Source organism: Amphibalanus amphitrite, unplaced genomic scaffold, assembly GCF_019059575.1.
Source record: "Amphibalanus amphitrite isolate SeventyFive unplaced genomic scaffold, NRLGWU_Aamphi_draft 000540F_arrow, whole genome shotgun sequence".
NCBI classification, from domain to species: Eukaryota; Metazoa; Arthropoda; class Thecostraca; order Balanomorpha; family Balanidae; genus Amphibalanus; species Amphibalanus amphitrite.
Genome location: NW_024882034.1, coordinates 283324 through 296947, shown reverse-complemented (window position 1 = coordinate 296947; position 13624 = coordinate 283324). Strand labels below are relative to the sequence as shown.

The window sequence follows — 13624 nt, the reverse complement described above, 5'->3', positions numbered from 1 at the left end:
TCAGATACTCTCGACACCAGTCGAACAAAGACGGATACGGGAAGGGAACGGGTACGGGTACGGGTACGGGTACGGGTACGGGTACGGGTACGGGTACGGGCTGCGGTACTCACTGAGGTCGGCATCCTGCGCCGGCAGCTGCTCGGTGACGGGATCGGCCGCGTCCGCTGCCGCCGGCTGCAGTGAGTCCGGACTGATGCTGACAATGTTCACCGCGCCCGGGTTACTCGCTGTGGACACAGAGTGGCGCGGGTCAGCACAGAACCCGTCAGACCGGGCGGCACGAGACAGGTGGTGGGGTAACAGCAAAGTGAAACGAAAGACCAAATTCTACATACTGCCAGCATGGATGAATTAATACATCTCATCCACGCTGTTATCTCATCCCTGCTGCCAGTATACTTCGATACAACAGATACATTTAGCAGGTCGCACATTCGTGCACGTAAATAAATGTAGTGGCAAAACCTGTCCCACCAGCTCTCTTCCTGACAACTGACGTAAGCCATTAATCCGCATTTGGCGTCCGTCACAGCTATACAAGTCAGTCGTATTCGTCACGTCGGACGTCCGTTATCGCAGTCATGTCTGTCACAACTAGTCACGTCCCCCTCTTCCGTCACAGCTGGCCTCGTCCCTTTCATCCCTCACAGCGACACATCTTCTACGTCCATCACGACTCTGCACACCCGACATCCCCCACTCACTAATGAGCTGCTGCATGGTGGCGGCGTCAATCTCCTGCGTCTGACCCGTGGCGTCATCCATGACGATGATGATGGCGTTCTGGCTCGAACCCATGCCGTCATCGGCCGCCGCCGCCGGGGACGGCGTAACGTCATCCTCGCCTACGATCGTCGTGTTTGACATGACGACCTAACGGGCCCTGCGAGGGAGAAACACGAGGTCAGACTGGTCTGCAGGAGGGTCGATCGGGTGCCATTGACAATAAAGACAGGTCTTGATGGTATACCGTGCGATAAAATTGAGATCAATATCAAAGCGAGATAGAGAAGAGGACAAGGATGATCGGCAGTGTCCTGAGTGGCAGCAGCAGCTGACCGGATCTAGGAGGCTCGCTCAGGCAAGGGTGCTTGAGCATGAATTCCAGAAACGTGAAAGTCGCTGGGTTACCAGACAAAGCATAAGCTGGGTTACCAGACAAAGCATAATACCTACCTACTTCCAAAACAATAAACATTTCGGAAGAAAATTTTCGTCACGCCGGTCCCGTTTTGCCAAAAGTGTGGATTGGGTTAATAATAAATCGATCCTCTGCGATCAGACACCACTCATCTTCTCCAAGCCAATAACGACTAAAAGACTGACAAATGGCTCATGACGTCTCACCATCAATTCTCCACGCAACCATTTCGCATTAGCGATTGAGGCCACGCAGTAGGTAATTAGGTACCCACCAGCTACATCGATCTCTAATTCATATATCCGAAGCCATTTAGAAACCACATAGTCGTTACAACCAGCCACGCCCATCGTGAATGATGGTACTACGTGTATCATTGCATCCATCGGTACATTATCGATGGATTCACTCGGCCTACTCCCAACGAATGAACGACCGAAGAAAGGAACGAACGAACGAACGAACGAACGAACGAACGAACGAACGAACGAACGAACGAGCGAGCGAGCGAGCGAGCGAGCAAACGAACGAACGAACCAACGAACCAACGAACGAACGAACGAACGATCCCAAGAGGGCGGGGTAGGCACGGGAGTCCGATATGGTGCCGTTTAATTTAAATCGGTACAGATGCAACATCTCTGCATCAAGTAACAACGCAATATCGCAATATCTCCCCGGTACAACAGCGAGACCTGAAAGCTAGACCGGCAGGTAGGCACCAACACACAGGAAGTTTCTTACAACACTCGAGTTATGTCACACTTGTTCATAAAATCAGCGCGCACGAAACAATAAAACGAATGAGTCACAAAAAGCGGATGTGGCCGAGGGTGCCGGCGGTGATCCGCGACAGACGAATAAGACGACACACCTTACACCGCGCGGCCGAACACGTTGATTCGTCATCTACAGATCGCACCACGGGATAAAACCGCAATTCCTAATGACCCCCGTGGCGGTACACAGGAGAACCGGTAGGATTCACAGCGGTCGGATGCCTTTCAGCGCCCATAGAGAGCTCACGCATGCCCACAGTTGGGACGCGTGCTTACAAAAGGCAATACTGCCAGAGCTGCTGATAATGCTGCTATATCTCACGCAACCAGCATTTGACCGTCCAATGGAACAAACACAGTAAAACACATCCGATGAACTCTTCGTCCCTATCGAAGGACCAAAAACATTCACAGCAAAACGCAGCCCGGCGCTCGGTACCTACGCAAGTCTTACAAACGCGCCAGGCTGGCGATACAGACGGGTAGGCGCGCAGTCGTGATCAGGGAAGGGGATGGGGGGGGGGTACTAGTCGACACGGAACGAGCACGGCCCGTGCGAACATGCCGTGATCACGGATCGGGTGTAGCGCGTCTGGTATGCACCGCAAGGCTAAAAGCTCGCCACTTCGAAAAACGACATTACCTATCGGGAACGCACATCGACTCGCTTGTCACATCGCAAATCACAGGCTGTTCAAAAACACACGGTAGGTATTATGCAATAGACAAATGTCTGCCATTCTAGCGTCAAAAAGCTATTGTAATGGCCCAAACTCGCCATTATTTGTAATTTACGACGGGTATTGTAACAGCGGATGGACAGCCGGACGGTCAGCCTAAACGACCAATAGGATAATGCAGAAAGCCGAAGGGCCAGGCAGTTATAAAAGGTGCCCGCCCTGCCCTATGCTGCAGTGTCATTACTGTGTCGTCGCCAGGGTAGCGCTGAACGGAGGACAGATAGACAGTGACCCGGACTGACCCACACAGCCCTGTCAGGTGACAGCCACCCGAGAACCACCCCGAGGTCATACAGGTCACTAGCCGCCACGCTGACCTAATATCACCGACAGCTGACTGACCTGACCAGTCAGTGGCACATAACCTGACCCAACCAGCCACCTTCAGCTGACTGTAATCCACCTTGACCTCATCCAGAGGTCACCTCAGCTACCCCCAATCTGATCACCTGACCTCAACCTGAGGTCACCTCAGCTATCCCCCCTCAGATTCACCCTACTCTGACCTCAATCTGTCACCGTCCAATCTGGCCCTCTGACTTCAACCTGAGGTCACCCTCAACTACCCCCCTTTTTTAGGTCACACTCAGCCACCCCCTGACCTCAACCTGAGGTCATCCTTAGCTACCCTCTATCCTGACTTCAGTCTGAGGTCACCCGAATACACTCACCTACGCCCGAGGTCACCCCCACCCTCCTGACGTCAACTTGGGACCACCCTCAGCTGCCCCCACCCTAACCTCAACCTGTCACCCTCAGTTACCCCAACTCTGACCTCACCTGAGGTCACCCTTAGCTACCCTCACAATGACCTCAACCTGAAGTCACAACCAGTCTCTCCCATCCTGCCCTCAACCTAAGGTCACACTCAGCTACCTCAGCCATGACCTCAACCTGTCACCTACAGCTACCCCTCAAACCTGAGATCATCCTCAGCTACTCCCACCCTGGCCTCAACCTGAGGTAGCACTTAGCTACCCTGACCTCGACCCGAGGTCACACTCACCTACCCACACCCTAACCTCAACACAAGATTACCTCTAGCTATCCCTACCCACCTGAGGCCACCCTCATCCTGGCCTCAGCCTGTCACACTCACCACCTGACCTCAACCTGAGGTCAAACCCGGCCACCCCCTGACCTCAACTTAAGGTCGCCGAAAGTTACCCCTGTTCAATTGGTCACCTTCAGCTACCCTCATCTTAACCTAAACCTGAGGTCACCCTCACCACCTGACCTCTACCTGCGGTCACCCACATCTATCCCTGAACATCTGAGGTCACCCTCATCTACCCCTACCCTGACCTCTCTACCTCAGCTGAGAGCAATCTCATCCCGATGGTCTGATACGGTTGGCTGACCGCTGACCTGACCTCGGGTCACACTCAGCCGACCGCCACCCTCGAAAGACCACTTACGTATCCCTACCCCGATGAGGTCACGGTGCACAGACTGTATCCTCAACCCTGACCAGAGGTCAATCCACTGACTGCCCGAGGTCAGTCAGCTGTCCCGCTATCCCCATTTCAATCAGCGCATGGGATTCAGACAGCCGATCGCATTCCATACTTACTGGCTCGAATAAAACGCATGCAATCGTAGGGTTAGAAGGCAGGCCGATATCTGGAGGACTCGGTCACCCAGGTCAGAAATGATGCAATTATACCCCCCCCCCCTTCCGAAATTCGTGGCTCGTCCGACCAGTAGGATCTCCGCTGACCGCTATATCCCCTCACCCACCGTGTTACCCGGTGTCGCGGAATCAGCGTCCCCAGTTTTCATCAAGACGGGCACCCACCAACCGCCGCGAAACCACCACCAAATCTTGGATCATCCCGGCTCAATCCTCTACCCTGACCACGAATGATGCCACAGATCCTTTCCCGGTGACCCTCACTTATCCACGGGCCGCATCACCCTCCCTCCCGGAACAGAATCTTCCCTCCCCCTCCCAGGCCCGGAAGGGCGGGCATCATATCGGAACCGGGCAATGACACACCCACACAGCCTAACAACCCTGAACATTGGGAGATTGAGTCCGGTCTCTCCACCCATACCCTGTCCTCCCCTCCCCCCGTACTCGCCAGCTACCTCCCACCCAACCTTATTTCCGCATGGCAGTCCATACAACCTTACCTGAGCAGTGGCCGGTATTAGTGCATTATGGCGGCCTTTTTCGAAAGTGTTCATCGAAAAGGCGACAGACACAAATAACAAAACAAGTGTCAAGTCACTATGTCGAATCGACGAGGTACAGACATTCATTTTGTATATGCACCTCCCCACGAGCATTGCAATGCACGTTTGGTGCTGAGATTTACACACGAGGTTTGGCTCGACACGCATGAAAGAGTAAAGCGACACCTACGAAAGGTACACGGGGGCCTTGTTTCACCGGTGATAGCAGCACGCTGCTTTTACACGTGTCAAATTGGGTTTCCATGGAAACATCAACAGGCCCATTGCTCCAACACTACGACAAGTGTGACGTCAGCTCGCGCAATTTGATAGCAGCGTGGTAGCAGCGTCCCGTGAAACACCGCCGGGGAGCTGACGCGGCTTTTACAGTGCATTTGTTTCTGTTTGCGAAATGATTGCTTCCATGGCCATCTCGAGATGCACCGGTACAATTGGTCATCATATCAAGCACGTTGAACCCACGGTCAAGATTTGTCGATTTTTGGGAAAAGGACGTATACAGCGCTGGAATGGAGATTGCTGGAAAAATAATCCTTTCAAAATCACGCAAAATGATAATTTCTTTAGAGAGGAGAAGGAACACGTTTACACATTCATGTGCACTTCGCGTCTTACTAAAGTCATCGGTGTCGTTTCGTCTATGCACGTGTCTGTGCGCGTAACTACAACGAATCTTTATTTCGCAGCCTTGGGAGCATTTTGATGAGATAAGCTGCATGGAGTGTCCTTAGTCGTCCAGGCGCGGATGTGATGGGAAGGGCGGTGGTGAGCAGCTGTGAGAGAAGGTTGCAGCAGCGCGACGATCCGCCGTTCAGCGACGAGCAGTGGCGCACCGCACCGCGAGCCGAGCCGGACTGGAAGGGCGCAGTGTAGTCCCGTATAGGTGGCGTACCTGACGCGTACCCCGAACAGACGATCTGTAGAGTGCGGAGACGTGCACAGACGCAAGGGTACAGCGCCATAGACACGCCCTCCGAGTCATGCCGCCACTCGTCTGGTCAGAACACTGTCAATATAACACAACGGACGGACGGCGAACAACATAGCAGACTAATCAGAATAAGACCGAATATCTGACCCTCAGGTTCGCGTAAAACATCGCCTCCTGGGCAGGGCCGGCCGTCAGGCAGGGCGGTCTATACCCCGTGAAGGACGGTCTACACTCCGGTCTACACACCCAACCCCGGGAAGAAATGTCGAGCACCGCATAAATGCAATGATTGCTGGTTTTAGCGACGAATCCTTTCATGCGCCTAACCGACTGTCGGCCGAATGGTGAGCTGACAAAGAAAATACAACCATTATACCCTGACCACGCATTGAAAGCTGCAATAGGGTAGACAACAAAAGAGGTTTATGTGGTTACCTGAGCGATCATGTAATAAATGCATATGATTACGCGATTAATCGTAGAGCACCACAATGCATATAATATCCAGCGTTTGACAAACGAAGTCAATAAGGAGCCCCCACAAAGCACGGTATGCCATTGTCTCGTGCCTGTGGACGTACCGACACGGGTGTAGAGTCGGCCGGACCGGGCCGGGCCGGGCGCCGCGCAACGCCGCACTGTGGGTATCAGTCACCGCGTCACTAGCACGACCAAACAGCGCACAGTGGCGGCAAAACGAACAGATGGCACACACTGATCCACCAACGAGCAACGGGAGTCTCGATTATCCGGGGGGAAAGCATGATTCAGATCAGAACTAGTAGATGTTAAACATAATTGTCATGTTCACAGTGGCAAACCAACATGAATTCTCGCAAGTTATGTTTTGCGTATGCGCAAACGTTATCATCTTAACCGACCATACCTTGATGAATAAGACCTTGCAAATCAGGTACCACTTGTCATACTTGGACACTATCCGGACATAATCAGCCGGCTGTGAGCCCTCCCCCCCCCCGTGGAGCTGAAAACGTGCCTTTGGAGGGGGAACGCAGGCCAAGAGACAAATAAGTGAAAAAATGAACCCCGCTTCAGCTTAACATGCTCATATAGTCCACAATATATTACCAGCCACCAACATCTTTAGGGACTACACTTGTTTTGTTGGATTTGGTAGTTTCAGTGCGAGAAGTTATAAGAGTAGGTACTCGACGACTATAGGATGAAAGGATTGGAGTGAGACATCGGGCTGCGTCGACCGCCGCCAGGTGCGCCGCAATTACTGAGCCCATCACGTGTGTACGGGAGAGTCCCGGTGGGCCAGGCCACCTAAACACTTCACCAGTCACCCAGGAAGGACATGCTCCTTTCGTTTCTGCCCTCCATCTACATATTGTCTCGTGGAGTGACAGACAGTGCGGACAGTGTAGTGTGATTTCGGGTGCGAATGGATCATTCTGAGGAGAAATAAGGCAGAGAGGGGCAACACGAAAAAGCAGCATTAAACGAAGAGCTTGCCACATAATATATTATGTGTGTTTTGGGGTATATCCTCTTCCCTCGTGACGCGCTAAACCCAATATTCTTTAGGGGAGAGTGGGGTACATTCGAAAAAAGCAACGAAAGAGCACCTTTAAAGTCGGTGAAGCGCAAGAAAGCATTATTACTTAGTTACCTATGACATTTTTCACGTACCTACCTAAATGACTTATATGTTGAGCCCTTCTCAAGACTGCGGAGTCGCAGTCGGAGTCGGCCCGGTCACCGGTGTTGACAGATTTGCCCGGAATCAGAGTGGCCTAAATTCGAAGTTAAAGGGACCCTCCCACCTTCAAAAAAGTTCATGAATTGGCATGAAAGTGATGTCGTTCGGTTCAAAAAGAGCAAAAACGAATATCTACTAACTTTCATCGAAAAATATTCACGGGTTTTCAAGATATTAGACTCTTACTTTTGTTTACTTTTTGGGATCTCCGCTGTTCCTAGCGACTTTATTTGAAAGTGTGGCACTTGTTGCGCGCAAAGCAGCATACAGGCCTACAGGGTGTCTCAAAAGTTCGTTGACAGGCACTAGCCACGTTTTTTTCGTCAATAATTTCGAATCAACAAGAAATTCAATGTCGAAATTTTGTATGGGCATTGCTAAAGACCGTCCTTAAGCAGTGTCACTGTTTTCAAATGCATTCGACCCTTCATGAGCTCACAAAAAGGGTTCACCTCTGACCATGGGTCAGGCATAAAAATGGATGTCGCAAAATCGGGTCCGATGTGAGACGCTCTGTTTCAGGAGTAATGGGAATGGTTAAGTCAGGACTGACACATGGCAAAATGTCGGCCAGGATGGGTGCAACATGATGATCATTTAAAAATGGTGGCAAAAATTTTTGAAGGGCGAAACCATCCGAGACTAACATCGTTTTGATCGACCCCGTACGTCAGCTAGGCTCGTGTGCCAAAAAGCAGCTGAAAATGCGGTCATAACTATTGACAACTGGCAAGAAGCTCACAAGTAAAGGCTACCCAGTTTCAAAATAGTAGATCATCGTAAAATAAAGACAAAACATGGTTTAAAATTCTTCTTAGTATCTAAAATGTCAATTTTTTTGGGAAAATAACACAAAATCATCATTAATGTCAAGGATACTTGCCCCCAAAGCAGGTGAATAAATGTAAAGTTTGATCCTAGGAAGTTTCATGAGGCAGATGTGGAGCGAATAGCTTTCTTTCAGACACGAAATCCCGACAAAACCATATGATAGATAGGCCTGGACCGTTTACAAAGCAAAAGCTCTCTTGAGGAAAACACTCTGCAACCCTGCAATGTTTTGGCATGTTGCAAAATTTGAACGGCGTGTCTCAGAAACAGATGGCCGACACATTCTCCTACGATATTATGCAAAAAGAATACTGGCACTTCCCGTTTGTTCAGGAATGGGGTCGTTTTAAAAAGGGAAATGGTGCTTTGGATGTCGGCACTCGGCGCCAGCCTTCGTGAAGTAGCTGGCGCCAGAGAATACCTACAAAATACTCATGAATGGTGTCGATGCAAGCTGTCGGCTTTCACGGAGAAGCAAATGTGGCCGGGGAGCTCGTTAAACCTAAATCCGACGCAGAAACTGCAGGGGATTTCTCTGCAAGAGCTTGAAAGCAGGTCACCTTTTATCAGCCTCCGGCAGCTGACAGAGCGACGAAAAGCGGTATCGGCAATTTTTTGGGAGCTACAGCAAAGGGTTTGGTTTCCAACATTCCGAATTCGTTTGTCAAAGCACGTGCATTTGTCTAGTGTACACATAGGAATCAACACCTTATATTTTTGGCTGGTTCTTATATGCTTTATTGGCATGGAAAATGTGTCAACGAGCTTTTGAGACACCCTGTATAACAACGCGTGCTAGCAAACATTTCAGTAAAAGATTTAAAATCGTTAGATCTGCGCTGACGTCACACATTCAGAGGGAGCATTCTAATGCATTAACCCCTCTGAACCCAAGTGCTGCAACTTTGAAATTAGATATTTTCGATTTGAGGCATTTCTCGATCTTGTGAGTGCTCAAACTGGTAAGTGCAAGCCAGGGAACCCATTTTGGCTATCTCAGGTCAAAACTAATGTTAAGGTGGGATGGTCAAATTAACACTGTATTGCTCATAGTCACACCCTACACCTGGTTGCTTAAGGATATTTCTCTTGTTGACCCTCAAAAATCAGATTTTGTTGGAGCTAGGTACATGCCCCTCTTTTGGACAAACTGAAGACTGCTTCTTGGTCAGAACCTATTTTTTATTTCTGCATTTATTTAAAAAGTATATTTGCAATACAAGGGCTTGGAATGCACAAAGGGTCATTTCAAGCAAGATATAAGGATCTGACATGAACTTTGCATTGAATTTATGGACTCAGAGAGCAATGACTTGAGTCAGAGCTGGAGTCAGAGTTGAAGTCAATTTTTTAAAATTAGAGTTGGAGTCACCAAAAAAAAAAACGTTGACTTTGCAGCCCTGCCTAGTGCCTACAACCAGCACCTCCGGCACCGCCTTCTGTTAACCCGCGCGGGGCTGGGGGGGGGTAAATTTTACCCCCCCCCCTCGCGAATATTTGCAATATCTCAAAAACGGCGGCGCGCAGCGCCGCCAAACTTTCAGTACCTTTTCTTACATCAATTTGACACGTTCTCTGAAAATTTGAGCGAAATCCGTCGGAAAATTTTTGAGAAATTGACGTTTTAGTGACGTCATGTTCGCCATTTTCGCCTCAAAAACGGCAAAAGTTCAAACGCCGCTAACATCTTCATTTTTAAAGGAATCGAGACGTAACAAAAAAGGATATACGTAATTTTACTTTGTCTATCAAATGGCTATCTCGGTTTTTTGAAAATTTTTGATTTTGGCCCAAATTTTTTTCAAAAAACTGACTTTTTTGGAAAAATAACTATAAAATCCAAAATTTTGAGTGTATCGAAAAAACCGGAATATATGTCAGAGAAGTGGTCTATGTGCACCTACATACCAAGTTTTAGAAGAATCGGTTCAAAAATGTGGGAGTTATTCAAAATTGTATGACATCACGACACACAAAATTTTTGAAAAATGACTTTTTGGAAGTTCTAGACCTCGTAAGGAAACAAAAATAGCACCATTCGATTCGCCGTGAAAAACTGCATCAGATAGACACCTTTTTAGGCCTTAACAACCAACTTCAAAATTTGACCTCACTTGACCTGACCTTGACCTGACCTCGACCTGAAATTCATCCAGAGGTGGTCCATATCACTTATTGAGTGTGCCTATTGAATTCTATGAGTAAAATGACCCATAAAACATGTGTCGCACATGCCCTTTTCTATATTTTGTTTTTGGTGACCTGACCTGACCTGACCTGACCTTGACCTTGACCTTGACCTCTGAATGATATTTTATGCAACGAATATTGTCTTGGTAGCCTAAGAACACGTTTTGGGCGATCAGTCTCAGTCCATGACTCCATTCTTCGGCAACTACGGTGCAAGGCCGATACTGTAGGAACTTGCAATTTGTACCCTTGACCTGACCTTGACCTTGACCTCAAACTTAAAATTAAGTACATGTTTTTAGTTGTTCGTGATGAGATCTTTCGATTGCCGTTTGAATTTTCCAAATCGGACCATTAGTTCGGGAGATAACAGGGGGGGGGGGGTAAAATTTACCCCCCCCCCCAGCCCCGCGCGTTCGGCTGGAGACCCCAGCCCCGCGCGGGTTAAGCTGTTTATGCTTTAATTGCTATCAGCTTTGCATAATAAGGCAATGAGTGCATCTGCAAAGGTATTTAGCCAAGCCATTTGATGAACTCACTAGTTGCTTTAACATTGCTGCACCTGGTATATTATGCTTTGTAATGTAAAATGTTACAGACTGGTCACTTCCCCAGGTTCGGTGTGATTTTTTTCCTACTCTCAGCAGTCGGCCGGCTTTGAAGCGGATTTTCCAGCTCTGTTTGAAGGATTGGTGCGGATTTTGAACTTAAGCTGGTGCGCCTAGTCGACCTACGACCCACGCTTTACAGACTGGGTCAAAAGCAGCAATGCCAGACTGCAAAGTATGGCAATTTCGACGAGATCTCGTCGGTGCGGGCTTGTACGGCTGGTGCGGATTTTGGAGTGGTGCGGTGCGGATTTTGCCTGGTGCGGTGCGGATTTGGCTTGGACCTTGATGCGGTGCGGACTTCGCTTGGTCTTCTTACCCGGCCGGGTTTCCTTGTTGACTGTTCTTTGGAAAGCCCTACAAATGCGTGCCAGCCACGGTGACGAACGGTGACGGAGAAAGGTTTTAAATTTACTCTACGAACTAACAATTGCGGCAGAACAAATCCATCCTCGCCTCGGAAATTAACGTGATGACGACGTCATTAGAACGAAGACTGGTTGCGGTGGTGATTGGTATGTCACATTTGCGAGCAGCTGGTTTGAATTGCCAATCAGCACGCTAGGTACTTTGGAATGACGTCATTAGTTTTACTCATACGAAAGTTTGTTGGGGCGATTTTATCAAGGCTCGTCAAATTCACATGTGACATTTAGCATGTAGAAGCAGGGCTGCGGAGTCGATGGATTTTCGGCGACTCCGACTCCGACTTTCAAAAACCAGCTCCGACACCGACTCCGACTCCGGGCAGAATTGTCGACTCCGACCGACTCCAACTCCCGACTCCGACTCCGCAGACCTAGCAGGGCTGCGGAGTCGACAGATTTTCGGTGACTCCGACTCCGACTCCGGCTCGGGTTTCTAAAATCGACTCCGACTCCGACTCCGGTCACAACTGTCGACTCCGACCGACTCTGACTCCGACTCCGACTCCGCAGCCCTGTGTAGAAGGCCCACAGAGAGGGGAGAAGTTCCGTATGTCACGTGACCCAATATGCCTTCCGCCGCCCTGTTTTCACCGGCATCCATCTATTTGCTCTATTTCAAACTTCCGGTACAAGTGCGCTGCGCGGTCCCATGGTGAGCAATGAGCATTGCTGGTTGCTCGTAAAACTGAAGTTGGAGGGGAAATGATTATAGTGAGATGAATGAAGTCCCTTGCATTATAATTGCCTGTGGGTTCCGTGCGGATATTTTGGGCTCTCGTCTCGCTTTGGTGCAGATTTTCCGGCTCAGTTTGAAGGGTTGGTGCGGATTTTGAACTTGGGCCGGTGCGCCTCGTCGACCTGCTTGCCATACTTTGCAGTCTGGCAGCAATGTAAGACATTAGTGTTATGCTCTCAGATGCTCAATCAGAAAATGAAATGTTTAGTGTTTATGAATACATATTGAGACAAAGGTTTGGGGTTGGGCTGGAGGAAAACCTTAAATTGAAATGGAATGTGGGTAAAGCTCGGCTCGGCCTTCGCTAGGCGGCCTTCACTCAATTATCGAGACAACGAAATAGTTAATGAGCATGCGTTAAAGATATACATGAACTGATCCTCACCCTGAAAACCCTAGTAATATTTTAAGAATCCAACGGTACAGCAATCATTTCAAAGGTATTTTGATTTAGTGTGTAAAAATCAGTAAAAATAAAAAATACACAACCACAAACAACGACGCAGTCGCGTGCTCAAAGTGCGCGTTATTCGACGCATAATAGACGATAGAGGCCTTCTTGAGATTTCGTAAATAAGTTCCGTTCGTTTTAAAGAAAAAATCTCTAAAGACTGCACTTTTAACATTTCTCCACAAAAAAACACACAATTTTTTGTTCAGACATGGTGAATGCTATCATTTCATGTTAAATGTTTAATTTCTTGTTTTATTTTGATAAATTGTTGTACTTTCTTACTTATTTACTTTTGAAATGAGAAAAACACGTGTTTGTATGTAATGACTTTAATTTCATTATCTCAAGATTTCATCGAACTAGTACTTTCAGCTCAGTCTTGGGTCTTGAATAGGATATGACATATTTTGCAGAATTTCCGTTTTTTAGACAAACATTCTTCGTTTTCTTAAAGGGACCCTCCCACCTTAACATTAGTTTTGAGTTGAGATAGCCAAATTGGTGGCCATGGCCTGAAAATACCGGTTTGGGCATTCACAACATCGAAAAATGCTTTAATTCGGAGATATGGAATTTCAAACTTGCAGTTTTCGGATTCTAAGGGGCTAATGCATTGGTATGCCCCCTTAGAATTTGTGACGTCAGCGGAGATCTAACGATTTTTAAATCTTTTACTAAAACGTTTGGCAGCACGCGGTGGTATATGCTGCTTTGCGCGCAACAAATGCCGCACTTTCAAATAAAGTCGCTAGGAACAGCGGAGACCCCAAAAAGTAAACAAAAGTAAAAGTCTAATATCTTGAAAACCGGTGAATATTTTTCGATGAAATTTGGTAGATATTCATTTTTGCTCTTTCT

The 13624-nt window shown here is 48.4% G+C and overlaps 1 protein-coding gene across 1 annotated transcript; it reads right to left on the bottom strand.

Moving 5' to 3' along the window:
• Nucleotides 1-12802, bottom strand: LOC122393539. Its single transcript, XM_043389704.1, has 4 exons — nucleotides 12698-12802; nucleotides 6375-6431; nucleotides 708-886; nucleotides 1-230 (listed from the first exon to the last, which is right to left on the bottom strand). Exons 3-4 carry the CDS (start codon nucleotides 868-870, stop codon nucleotides 1-3), a joined length of 393 nt encoding a protein of 130 aa, XP_043245639.1. The 5' UTR covers nucleotides 871-886; nucleotides 6375-6431; nucleotides 12698-12802.
• Between the last annotated feature and the right edge of the window lie 822 nt (nucleotides 12803-13624).

Coding starts and splice junctions, on each gene's coding strand:
- LOC122393539 (XM_043389704.1), bottom strand. CDS start 870: ATGTCAAACACGACGATCGTAGGCGAGGATGACGTTACGCCGTCCCCG. Junction 231..707: donor CACCATGCAGCAGCTCATTA/GTGAGTGGGGGA, acceptor CTGTGTCCACAG/CGAGTAACCCGGGCGCGGTG.